Consider the following 13718-nt stretch of genomic DNA (forward strand, 5'->3'; position numbering starts at 1 on the left):
GCAAACTCTGAGTTTCACACAGAAATCTAGATTTCAACACAGTGGAGGCAAAGCCCCAGTTTCCTCAAAGCATAAATCAGTAGGCGGTTGTTTGGGTGGGTGGGGGGGTTCTCTGAGGGAGCTAGGGCCCTTGGCTTTGCCAGGCTCTGCTACACCCTATGACATCACACACCAATGCCCTCAGGATTATGTCAACCGTCTGGCCCTGAAGGGGTGGACTTTGGAATTGTTAGTGAAGCCCCTTCTGAGGGAAGCTGTGTGGCTGGGTGGAGAGTCACACACAGGGAGGAGGCAAGGGCAGGTGGAGCTCTTAACAAAGTTAAGAGTGAAGTCCAAACTCCCAGCTGCCCATGGTGTCTGGGGAGGGAGTAGCCCGGTAGGTGCTCTGCACATTCTCAGTAAGAAGCGCTGGGGCCTAGGCATCCCTGCCCAATGGACTCCAGAAAGAGCTCTCCCTGCCCTGCTCCTCGCCCTCTCCCCAAGCATGCTTGCTTCTGTTGGGCAGCATTGCCCTCCAGGCTGATTCTCAGGAGTCTGGTGCCCTGGAGAAAGTCCTACTGTCAGGGGCTGAATGAATGTTCAATTCAGGAGACCTCAGGGGCCTTGTGCTGGGCTGGTGGGGGAACATCTGGAAAGAATGCTCCTAACTACAGTCTGGCTGGAGTGGGGGCGTCCCAGGCCAGCCCTACTTTATCCACTACCACCAGCTGTGTTTACAGCCCTGGGACATAGGGAGGTTCTTACAGAACAAAAATTTGGAGGCTGTGAGCCTCGGAAGTGAAACCATATGGAGCAGGTGTGGGCAGGAAATTGAGTAAGCTACAGGGCTGGGGCCTTACAGAATGATGGAGTCCCAGAGCCCACCCAGGATCTACTTCCCCAGCCTTGTCTCTCTCCCAAGGGGACTCCTTCTGGGAGACAAGGAGCCTTGATCTCTTCTAGAGTCAGAGGTCAGATGGGAACTGGTACCTTTGTCTGCTCTACTCCACGGCCCGACTGTCTCCTCAGCCCAGCCCCTCACTCCAGGGCCCCGTGGTTAGGAATGTATACGGAACTGGATTGTTGGTGTGCTTAAAACAGGACAAAATTACACATGAGGTCTGCTTTCTTCCTGGAACTGTCCCTCAAGTATGGTCCCTATTAGTGTTAATTTTGCTAAGTTCAACTCTAGAGTAGCTGAGGCAGAGGTCACCTATGAGTCATCCTGGACTTCTAACTTCTCTGCTCAGATTCTTGCCCTCTGTGACCTATTGGCCAGTGCAGGGTGATTAGGTCCAGAGCACAGGCTGGGTCTTCAGGTTGGTCTCTGCATCTCTTTGGAAGACTGTTGGGGCCTTGATGCCAACATTCCTCTTTCAAGAGAGGAAACTACTGCATAAAAGATCAGTTCAGCCAGGAAATAGAAAGGATTTTGGATTTTGGAATCCTGGGTCTTCTCTTGGGGACCCATTCACTGTGAGACCACAAAGATCCTAGAAATGCCCTGAGCTATAAGATGAGGTCTGAAACCTACACACACTCTGGGGCACATTCACCTTAAACATGTAGTCCTTATCTCTCCCCTTACTGGGACCTCTACTGCCTACTTCCAATGTCCTTTCCAAGTAGTCACAAGGGACGGGACCATCTGTGACCAAGATCAGGCTCAGTGTGGACCAGGGTCAAGGCTCATGCCTGACTTTGACTGACTAACCCTGACCTGTTTCTCACCCTCAGCTCAGCTCAGTGAAGCCAGGCCTGGACCTCCCAGGCTGACTTTGCCCCACTCATTAGCTCAGGGCAGCAGGCAGCCAAGGCAGCAGCTGCCAGCACTGGCAGTCCTTTCCCAGACCTTGGCTAGGAGTCAGAATTCACAGGCCATCTCCTGGTGCTCCCCATCCGGCCCACTGGGGTACCCCCACCTGTCAGGACCATTGCCTTCCCAGTCCCTGCTGGACTGTGACTGACATGTCTCTCTGTGCCAGGCTGGTAGATAGGTACTGGACACTGGACAAGTTAGGGGAGACCTGGGGACTGGCACTGGTCCAGCAAACCTGGGTGTGGAGCCTGCCTTGTGCAATACAGCGAGGGCTCGAAAGAGCAGACAGTTTCCCAGGCAAGAGAGGAAGCCAGCCTACCAGGCCTGTACCAACATGGAGGCCAGCATTCACATCCTGGTCCACAGAAAGACTGAGACTTTGAAGACCAGGGACTAAAAGGCAGGGGCAGTGGGCCAGACTCTCGGTCTTCCTGACCCCAGTTTGATTTCTTTCTACTACCCTGTACCTTTTGTATGGTGGGTTTCATGTGCCCGGCATGAGTGCTGGCTGAGGAGTGTTTTGCACTGGACCTGCCAGCATCGCCCATTGCCTGGTTCTACCATCCTCAAGACTCTTCAGATGCTCCCACATGAGGCATTCAGGCACGAAGAGGTGAAGTAACTTTCCCAGAGTCACACAGCAAGTGAGAACAGTGTCACATACAGACACATACATACATACATACATGCATGCATGCATGCATGCATACACACATACATACATGCATGCATGCATGCATGCATACACACATACAGCAATTACTAGCTTCCAGCTTCCTTTATCACATGGGTTTTGTAATGGGGAAAGAACAGTGAGCAAGCGAGACCTGGTGGTTGCTCTTAGAATTGGTAAGACCTGATGGACAGAAAGTAACTAATCATAGGAAGGCAAAGCTGTATCACGGTGGAAGTCTATAGTACTGTGGAGGTAGGCAATGGGAGAAGCTAGCCTGGGAGATCAGGGGTCTCTTTTTGGAGGAGGTTAGGTTGGAAGAGGAGTGCAAAGGCTTGGGGTGTGAGGAGACAGGGTAAGGACTGGAGAATGCCTATTATGGCTGGGGCAAAGATAGAAAAGTGGAGTCCTGCTGCTGGGAACCTGAAAGAGCCAACTAGTGAAGACTCAGCCATACTGGGCCTGGAGTTCTCTTCATCCTGGGCACAGTAAGGAGCCATGGGGTCACTGGTACTCTGATGCCACAGCAAAAAAGGGAAACCTCCCTTAGAAGGAACTTGGCAAATGAGCAAGATTAGATATACCTAGAACAGGTGAGAAAGCATAGTGGCCTGTTGGGTGGTGGAGAGACATGACCAAATTCAAGAGATAAAGGGAGGGGGCTTTGGTGCTCTAAGACATAGGTAGATTGGATGGGCCAGGATGGGATTCCTGATGCCAGGACAGGCACGAGATGGCATGGAGAATATCAGCGATGTGCAGCCTTGGAGGAAACAAGGTTGGCTAACACGTAATGCTGTGTAGGAGACAGGTGGAGCAAGGCCACAGAGGAAGTGTGGGCAGGGTATCTTGGAAGCCAAGAGAAGAAAGGGCTCGAAGGACAGTGAGTGGTCACCAGGGACTAGTGTGTAGTGGCATTTCATTTGTATTTCAATAAAGTTTGTCTGAAGATCAGAGAGTAAAACAGCCTCACTGGTCAGCCTTGCAGACCAGGCAGTGGTAACACACACCTTTAATCCCAGTAGCCACACTAGTTGCCATAGAAACCAGGTGGTACATCCCTTTAATCCCAGGGGTGCACACCTTTAATCCCAGAACTAGAGATGATTATAAGACAGGAGGAGACAGCTCTCAGACACAGTCTCATTCTGAGATTCCTGGAGGCAGGATCTCTATTTCTGACTGAGGTCGAGGTAAGAGTCAGTGGCTGTCTGTTTTGCTTTGTAGATATTCAGGTTGAACCCCAATATTAATAATGTATCACTACTGTTACTGGGGGACGCACAGATGAGATATCCCTTGGATGTAGTTTAGGTACTGTGCCCGCAAGGAACTAAAGAGAGAATTGTTGCCATGGGGTAGGATTAGAAGGTGGCTTGAATAGAGACTTGCAGAACCAAAGAATAAGCCACTGAACCTGATTGGCTAGATAGCTGTGGTAACTGGACTGGCTGGGGCGAATGACTACAGAGGGGTGAAGTGGCCTGAACCCTTGGCAGCTCCCACTAGTGAAGCAGATGAGTGAGTAGTTTGGGGCTCCGTGTTCCAACCAGTACCTCAACTATAAATCTGCCTACTAGAAAAGCAATAAAACCAAAGAAGACAGGAGAAGTCTCAAATAAGGACCCCAGAATCTCCACCCTGACCTGAGGTGGGCCAACGTGGACAGGCAGAACTCAGTAAGTCAAGCTGGACTACTAGACTCAGGACATTGGAAAGCAGAGTAAAAATTCTTGGAGTAAGAAGTTATATATAGAGTAAATATATATATATATATATATATATATATATATATATATATATATATATTCTGACCTAATTGGGGTATAATTGGAAAGTAAAAATAACATGTATTAGAAATGTATAGTAGGATTTGACATACTTACCTACTATGAACGATACCATGCAATAAAGCTAACATACCCACCCCTTCACAGTTATCCTTTTGTGTGTATTTGGTGGGAGTGCCAAAAACTCACCACATTAAAAGTCTACAACACTATATTAACTACAGTTGCCGTACTGTAGAGTAGATTCCCAAATGTATTCACCTTGAGGCAGATGTTTGGACTCTCTGACTGACATCTCCCTATTTTCTCCATCCCTAGATCCTGGCACTATCCTTCTACTCTCTGTTTTGTGAATTCAACAAGATTCCACATTAAAAGAAATAGTGTGGTATTTGTCTTTGGTGCCTGGCTTCTTTAACTTAACCTTATGTCTTCTGTGTTAGAGGAAGTTACACATGACATGTGTATGTATGTGCTTATGTGTGTGTGTGTGTGTGTGTGTGTGTGTGTGTGTGTGTGCATATAATTTCCCCATTCATTGATGGGCAGATGTTTAGGTTTATTCCATCTCTTCATGTGATGATGCTGTATTACAGGGATGCAGACATTGCTTCACGATACTGACTTCATTTCCTTTGGATATGTATACGGAGGTGGGATTGATCTATACTAATCCTATTTTTAATGTCTGAGGAGCATCCACGGTGTTTTCCACTGTATGAACCTGCATTTCTAGCCATAGTGTAGAGCGATTTCCTCCCTTCCACATTCTGACCAATATTTGCAATTTTATTGCATTTAATTAATGAAACAATTAATTTTGTTTATTTGAGTGTTCATGGGGTGGAGTGGCACACGGGTCATGGTGTCTGTGTGGTCAGAGAATAACTTGTGGGAATCAGTTCTCTCTTATATGTGGGTTCCAGGGTTGAACTCAAATTGTCACACTTGGTGACAAACACTTTTACCTTCTGAGTCATCTCAAGTGGCTACCTGTCTTTCTGATAAAAACCCACTCAATGGGTGTGGGTGGGATGGCCTTCAGGTCCCGACTTGGACATCTGAGATGGTAAGCGGTGCTGAGCACCTTTTCCTGTCGCCTGTCACCCAGTTAGATGCACGTATTTAAGAGAGACTCATGCAGCATGGGCTAGTTTTGAATTCACTGCAAGCCAAGGATGATTGACGGCCTTAAACTTCTGATCTTCCCCAGTGGCCAAGTGCTGACAAGCTAGGTTTGGCTGGGGATCAAACCCAGGGTGTAGTATATGTTAGGCAAGCACTCTACCTTGGAGCTATACTTCTAGGCTCCTCTGCCTGTTATTGCTTTGGTTTTCATTGTTGTTTTGAGATAGGGCCTTACTTTGTGTCCCTGGCTGTTCTGGAGCTCACTTTGTAGACCAGGCTGTCCTGAACTCCCTGAGATCTACTGGCCTCTGCCTCTTTGTATCTGGGATCAAAGGTGTGTGCTGCCTTAGCAGGTCCTTTTTCAAAATCCAGTTGGTTTTCTGGTACTAGAGGGTGTTGCTCTCCATACGCTCTGGGCTTCGGCTCCTCATTAGATGTGTGGTGTGCACGTGTTTTAGCCCATTCTGCTTCTTCAAGTCAGTGGAGGTTTTCCTTTGCTGCACGGAGCTTTCCAGCTTCTTGTCACCCACTTGTTTATTTTGCTTTCATTGCTTATACTTTTGATGTCAAATTCAAAAAAAAAACATTGCCAAGACCAATGTAAGGATCCTAGGGGGAACTGTTTACTTGTAGATCTTAACAGTTTCAGATTTTACATTCAAATGTTTATAATTAAAAAAACACACACATTGAAATATCCATATGAGAAAAGACTTTAGTGGACTTTCTTATTGCATACTTTGTTGTTCTATATTGTAATCATTTCTGGGAAGACATCAAACTCTTCCTGGGGTCTAGGGCCCAACTCTAGAGCCTTGGGAGTTCTTGTTCCTCCTTCTGGGAGTCCTACCTGGGGCTGGGGGTTAGCACTGAAAGCCAGCTCTAGGTCCTGGCAGCTGGGCCTTCATTCCCAGAAGCCCTCCCTTCTTCTTTTCATTTGCATCTCATTAGCACCACTCGGAGCTGCTGGCAGCTTAGCCTGGAGCTCTGGGACCAGGCTGTAGCCTGGCACAGGCCCTGCTCCCATCATGAAAAAGGAAGCAGGGATGCACGCCTCCCACTTTTTATACTGCATGCTGTGCTGGTGGGTCAGAGGAACCAGGATGTGCTCAGTGCTTCACACTCCTATCCAGGCTCACGTCCCCTAGACTCCCCTCCCTACATGTTCCTATGGCAACAGGGTGATGGGGCAGGGGTCTTTGAGCAATACAGCCATCCAGCTACGCTCCCCTCCACAGCCCAGGCTGGATTGGTGACAAGCAGGGCCTCAATCTCCTGAGATGATCAGTGATAATTGGTTTATGGAAATAGCTGAGAAGCTGAGGGACATTTCCCAATAGAAACCAACCTCCCGCCAAGCAGCTTTCTGCCACCTGTCCCTTCCCGGGTTAAGAAATGGAGTTGGGGGAAGGGAGGGCAGGAAGCTGGGCTGGGGCTAGTGGGGTTTTTCTGGGCCAACCAGGCAGGAGCTTCTTCACCTGTTGTTCTTCAGCACAGCCTCTGTACCTCGTGGGAGAAGGGGTGGGATAAGGGCTGCTTGTCATCTTAGCCAAGTTTTGCATCCTACGTCCATTAGTCTGTGACCCTGTTGGGTGCACAGCTGGAAAAATGGAGAATAAGACCTGAGATCTGCAAGAAGCCTCAGTTCTAGGGACAGACTAGAAACACACGTGTGTTGCCGTTGCTAGGGGATCTACCCTGGTAGATCTGACTGCCTGGAGGAGGAGGCGGGAGGAATGCTTTGAAGGTGAAGATTCAGTGTTGTGTGCAGGAGGGCGGGGACAGGCATTCTCCAAAGGAACTGAGCAGTGGGAGGGAGTGCCTGGTGCAGGCAGGGGTGCAGGCAGGGAGGTGTCAGGTAGAACTATGGGAGATTGCAGAAGCCAGAAAGCCCCCATTCTAGCACAGTACTCATGTCCCTCCAGAGGGAAAGCTGGCTGGCTATGGTGTTGCCTCATATGCGCTTTGAGGAGAAATGAGGCTCCTGAGGTGGGCAGCAGACATGGCATGGCAGGCCCTGGCCACCAGGCTAAACAAGGATGGAGAGGGAGAGAGAAAGAGAGAGAGAGAGAGAGAGAGAGAGAGAGAGAGAGAGAGAGAGAGAGAGAGAGAGAAATGTATTAAAGGACGAGAAGTCCCATGACAGAAGTGAGAAGCAAGGGCCCACAGAGGCGCCTGCAAGCAGCATAACCTCTTGGGACCCCCAAAAGCCAAGAGAGGCAGACCCCAAGTCTTTCTGTGGTAGGAGAATAAGGAAGAACTTCAGAAAGCTGCATAAAGATTGAGGCCACCAAAGAGCCCTTTGGTAAAGAAACACTGGAAGCCATCCCCTACCCAGGACTCCAGGAAAAAGCCTGTTCTATACATGATGGGATACAAATGACCAGTAGAAGGTAACGAGTCCATGCTGAGTTTTTCCAAGATTGCCTTTCCAGCTCACTAGCACATTCCCATTCGTAGGAGTGCTGTTTCTATTGTAAGTACCCCTGTTCTTTTTTCCTTTTCCTTAAGACAAACTTCAGATGTCCTGGAACTCAGATCTGTGCTTATAGCGGTTCCCCTGACCATCCACATCCCACACTGAGCCCAGGATAGGCGCTGCAGACAAGGGCCTTGCCCTGGGGAAGTCAGGCCCTGCTCAGTCCTGGCAGCAATTACCACACAGCAGGGAACAGGACAGGCTTCTTATTTGTACAGCCTTAGTATGATGCCTCTGGGGACCACAGTCCCTTCAGGAGTTCAGCTTCCAAATATCCATCAGACGATTTCTGTTTCCAGACCCAACCCCACCTCTAACCCTGCTTCTCCAGCCACTTACACCATCACATACGGCCTTGGATCAGAGCCGTCATTGCTGGCAGGAAGGTCAGTAGCTCCATGCAGAGTGACCACAACAGTCTCCTTATTACAGGGAGCCAGGTAGCTGGTGTCAGGATCTGGGTCTGGAGAGGTATCCAGGGGCTCCACTGGCTCTCCAGGAACCTGTAGGGAGAGCCAGGACTAAGCAAACTCATCTGACGGAAAGCTCCCTACCATCACCCACAACCTCTACCAAGCATTGGAAGCTTTTGACATTATAATTTTGGCTAAGGAACCATGCATTTAATTACAAAACAAACAAAACATCAGGAAAAAAATTTATAAAAACTGCCGATGGTGGTACGTATGTATAATCCCAGCCCTCAAGAGGTAGAGGCAGGAGGACCAAAAGGATCAGAAGTTCAAGGGCATCTTTAGCTACTCCAGTTTGAGGCTAGCCTGGGCTACACGAGACCTTGTTGCCAAACAACAAGTATGTCAGTTGGTTCACCGTTTGCTGTGTCAGCCCGATGACCCGAGGCAGAGTCCAGAAACCCCTGGTGGGAAGAGAAAACAGACTCGACAATGGTTTCCTTCTGATCTCCACATGCACCTGATGCCACACACACACATGCGCGTGCGCGCGCGCACACACACACACACACTAACAGTAGATAAAATACAAATAATAAGATTGAAAAACACAAGTTTTAGGTTTTAAGTAAGTATGCTATGATTTTGTGTTGAGCTGTGTTCACCAAGAGTCCTGGCTGCAAGAGGCTGGATATAGCCTGTAGTCTGTAGGCAGGATAGGTCTGACTGTCTATTCCTTCCAGTACCTTCTCCCCTCTGTAGCATTACCCTGCTTCCTGAATCACAGAACAGTAGCCCATGAAGCCATTTTTCTTCCTACCTCTGTCTCATACACTATCCTTTGGGGTCTCTCTTGCTTTTTCCCTAGCCCTTGGTATGCCCCTGTTGCAGGCACAGTCTCCCCTTAAGCTTCTGTGGGTACCTCTGTCTGTAACTCCTCAACGCTACCTGCTCCTCAGGTCCTAGCATCTCATATACATCCTATGGGACAATGAGGGCTGATGTCAGACAGGAACCACCACTCTGCTCCACCCTCCTGCCTCCTAGCACCGGAAAAGGAAACAGCATGGCTTAGCCCTGGGTACATTTGTGAAGGCTGATTAACTCGATTCTCGGGGCCATGGTACTGCATGGGTGAACCCAGCAGGAGCCACAACTCCCTTATTCATCCCCAGTCGGCCCCCGCCCCACCCCCAGCCTTTGTCCTGGTATTCCCTTTGCCTGGGCGGCTCTTTCCAGAAGACTCCAACCCCGCATCCCCTGCCACGTCCCTCTCTTGCTGCAGGCTGCAGTCCCTGCCTAACAAGTTGTCTCATTAGGAGGTGAGAACAGGGCTTCCCAGCCTTAGACACGCCAGTTCTGCAGACTCCTCCTCTGCCTATGACTAAGGACTGAACTCCCTCCCTCCCCCACAACAGGACCCAGCAGGGCCTGTCACCATCTGCAGAGGTGTTGATGAGAGTTGCCCATCCCACTGCATGGTAAGGGAGGGTGGAAGGGGAGGTATCCGCCCCCCTTGCGTTGTAAGGTTAAGTTTAAGGGAGGGGAGCCCTGCTAGGTGGAGCATTCACAGACCACGGCCTCCCCTAAGTCAGAGGACTTCCTTCTAGCACACTGTTCTCACTGTGTGCCTTGCCACAACCTGTAGTCACCCATATGCTTTCCTGTATTCTGTGACAGCAGCTGGCAAGCCAAGAGACCTGGGTCATAGCACCTTTGTCCCTTCTGAGATGCTCCCTCTTGGAGCCAGTTTCCCTGCGCACCAGTGGGAATGTCTAGAATGATTTGGGATTTGACTTTTCTAGGGCTTGGTATGTCTAAGGGTTCCATGAAGTTAGGCTAGGAGAGCTTTGTACTGCCAAATGAACATCCTTGCTGCTATGAGGACACAAGCCTACCATGGGCACCCTGGGGCCACAGAAGTGATGGCCCCTCCACATGACAATTATCTAAGGGTTTCCATGAATCCTTGGCAGCCCGGGAGGCCAGTAGGCCTCTGCCAGGTCCAGGGATCTGAGTATCTTCTTTCCCCATCTCCTCCATGGGGCCCTCTCAGGGGAGCCTTCCCCAAAACAGTGGTTGCAGAAGCACTACTTGTGTTTCACGTGTGTGCTTCACATGTGTGCTTCATGTATGTGCTTGAGGCCATCTGCTAGGCAGGCACCTCCTGGTGAGGCCTGAAGGCATGTAGCCCATGAACATGCTGGGCCTCAGGCCTGAGAGGCTGGGCCCAAGGTATGGCCTGTAGGGGGCAGACATGTGATGAGCCTGGGCTGCCAATCTTCCCTTTGCTTCTTTCCTACCCATGGTGTCCTGTCCTTGCGTCAGGACCAATGTGCTCTGTCTGTCTCTGCCCTGGTTACACTGAAGAACTGGTGGAGAAATATAGTCTCATATATATATATATATATATATATATATATATATATATATATAATATAGGTTATATACATGGTTATATGGTAAGGAGGAATTGTGGGTTAAGATACTGACCCTGGGCAGAGAAACTTTCTCCATGAGAGCAGAACTCTATGCTCATCACAGCCTCTCGGGCCCCATTCTCGCTCACCCATGCAATGCTGTTAAGATACAGAAATCAGCAGACTATTGTCTCACAGACAACGGGCTGGTGATAGGCACAAAGTCTGCCAGTTTTCAGACAGAGTTCCCTTGGCCACCCCTTAGGGCTCGCTCGGGCCCTGGGCAGGTTTGCGAACCCCGACGTCTTGTCCATCCTTGCAAATGAACTTGTCCTCCACAAACCAACAATAGCCAGCATATGCCCCTGAGAATCCCAGAAGGCTCATTGCTTGGGACACTATTGGAGGTCTGAGGAGGGAGTGGGTTTTGAGGGGGCGGTGGGACCAGCAGCTGACAAATCAGGCTTCAGGCGGCCCTGCCAGGGAGAGGGATGAGACAAGACTCACTCCATCCTGTCTGCTCTTCCAGAAATCTGGGAAGACATGGAATACTAAGAAGCCCCTATCTCTCTCCCAGAAGGGTCCATATCTGAAAGCACCCCAGCTGAAGAGGCTGTCCCTCAAGAGCGATGCTGAATTGAGAGGGTCTTGAGACTCTGGTACGCCATTTGGGCAAATTATTAAGCTCTGTTGGATGTTGGGCTTAAAAAATGGTCTCTCAGGCCAGTGGGATGGCTCAGCAGGCAGAAACTCTCGCAGGATAAGCCTGACAATGTGAGTCAGATCCCTGTGACCCATATACAAAGTCAGATGAGGTGTCATGCATCTGTAATCTTAGCACTGCTGGAACAAGATGGAGACAAGAAAACTGTCCAGAAACTCACAGGTCACTACCCTGCCATATTTGATGGGCAGAAACGACAGGAGAGCTCTTGCTTTAGAACATGGTAGGAGAACATCAGTTTCTAAAAGTTATCCTCTGAACTCTGCACACACGCACACACACACACACACACACACACACACACACACACACACAACCACCCACTCACCACCACCACCAGCAGCAGCAGCAGCAGCAGCAGCAGCAGTAATAAGAAAACCAGAACTTCACACTCCTTTTAGCTTTGATGACCGACATTGCCTATGCACTGGGATAGCTGGTAAGGCCCCTTTCTACTAAGGAAAAGGACTCAGGATATGAGACTTCTCCCCTCTTTTCATGCTTCTTCATACAGGCTCCTTTTCTGGGTTACTATGTCTGCCCCTAGGGCTTGCAGCCTCAGGATTGACTGCTGACAGGAAGAAGTCACAGTGTCTGACGCAGAAGCGCCTTTTCGCACTATGACCCAGGGCTGCGGAGGAACTCAGTGGGAGAGCACATACTGAAAATGTCCAAGGCCCCAGGCTGGATCCTCAAAAAAATATGTAAAAAATCAGAAACCATAAGAAAGATAATTGATGGGTTTGACTACATTTTTTTTTAAAAATTCAGGCTGGGAGAGAGCTTGCAGGTATAGAGCCTGCCTGGCATGCACGAGACCCTTGCATTCAATCTTCAGCACTGGGAGGGAGGCCTTACAGTACTGATTATAACCAGGCTTGGTGGCTCATGCCTGGGATCCTATCTGTTCCTTAGGAAGCAGAGGAAGGAGGATCACCACAAATCTGAAGGCTTCCCTGGTATGCACGTTGAGTTCTGGGTCAGCTAGGACCACATAGTGAGACCCTGCATCAGAAAGCAAAGAAAAAGAAAAAAGAAAAAAAGATAGGGAGAAAGCTGCATAAATAAAACAATATTTGTAATGAACAAAGAGCATTGAAATTTAGAAATATTACTCCAGTTTAAAAAAAAAGTGATGAGCTGAGCAATGGCAAAAGAAGCAAAATGAGGGAGATGGCTTGGCATGGCTCGGGGGGTAAAGGGTTCGCTAGCACAACTTCATTGAGCACCCGCTACACGCCAGGCACTATTCTGAGCACTAGATATATGGTGACAATCAACAAAACCTGAAAACAAACACAAGGAGCAGAATTCAGATCCCAGCACCCACTTAAAAGCTGGGCACATGGCAGCCTGACTCTGTGATCCCAGCACTGATAGGGTTGGGGTGGGGCTACAGAAAGGCATCCTAGTTCTCCAGAGCTCATTGGCCAGCCAGTTTAGCCAATCGGTGAGCTCCAGGTTGAGAGACCCTGACTCAAAATACAAGGAGCGGTTCAGGGCTCTGGTCCCATCCCCATGGGCTCTTGCTGTTCTTCCGCAAGTCTTCATCGAGCGCTTCTCTGCCCTATGCACTATCTGAGTGCTGGGGATACATCAGTGACCAAAACAGACTGCTCCCCACTGCCCCCCCAATCCCTTCTTAGAAGAAGGTCCAGATCTGTGTTCAAGGTAAAGGCAAGGATGAGGCGAGAGAAGAGAGAGAGCCATACAACTAAGGATTGTATGGTGACCAATGGGCAACATTAGCAGGCTCGCAGGCAAGAACATACCAAGACAGCAACCACCTTTGGGAACACTGCGTGTCATCTCTGAGAGCCTCAGAGAACAGAATATCTTTACTGCAGTGACTGAAGCCCAGAGAAGGAGCACCTTTGTCACCATCAGAGAACAAGGACACGCTCACACAGCTGTGACAGCCGCTGGCCCAGCCTCACCTTTGTCTTTTGCCGTCCCATCCTCTTGGGGGCAGGAGCGTTCACTTAACGGTCTTGGGGGTTAGCATCAGCACCGGGGCTTGGCAGGTGATCAGTTGTTGGCCCTGCCAGACAGCTGACCCAGGTGCGTTGAGTCTCTGTCGGTCAGCGTGGTCCCATGGGTGCCATACACTGACTTTGGGGTCTGGACTGGGTAAGGGAAATATGAGTGGGTGTATGCAATCTGGATCTCTCTCAGAAGTGAGAGATTTTGTGGGTGGAGGTGCTTGGGGGTATTTGGGGCATGGCCAGCTAAGCAGGAAGTTAGGGAATTGATTCCTGGCCCCCTCAGGAGGGTGAAGTGGGGTGATCCTTGC

The 13718-nt window shown here is 49.6% G+C and overlaps 1 protein-coding gene across 1 annotated transcript in view; it reads right to left on the reverse strand.

The window, feature by feature from the left end:
- Window positions 1-13383, reverse strand: part of Ccdc33 (coiled-coil domain containing 33) — an 80430-nt gene extending 67047 nt beyond the window's left edge. Inside the window, exons 1-2 of the mRNA XM_038323773.1 lie at window positions 13363-13383; window positions 8208-8371 (exon numbers count right to left, since the gene is read on the reverse strand). Coding sequence (XP_038179701.1) covers window positions 8208-8371; window positions 13363-13383 — 185 coding nt within the window. The remainder of the gene's footprint in view (window positions 1-8207; window positions 8372-13362) is intronic.
- Window positions 13384-13718: the final 335 nt, after the last annotated feature.

The sequence above is a fragment of the Arvicola amphibius genome, chromosome 3 (assembly GCF_903992535.2).
Source record: "Arvicola amphibius chromosome 3, mArvAmp1.2, whole genome shotgun sequence".
Lineage (NCBI taxonomy): Eukaryota > Metazoa > Chordata > Mammalia > Rodentia > Cricetidae > Arvicola > Arvicola amphibius.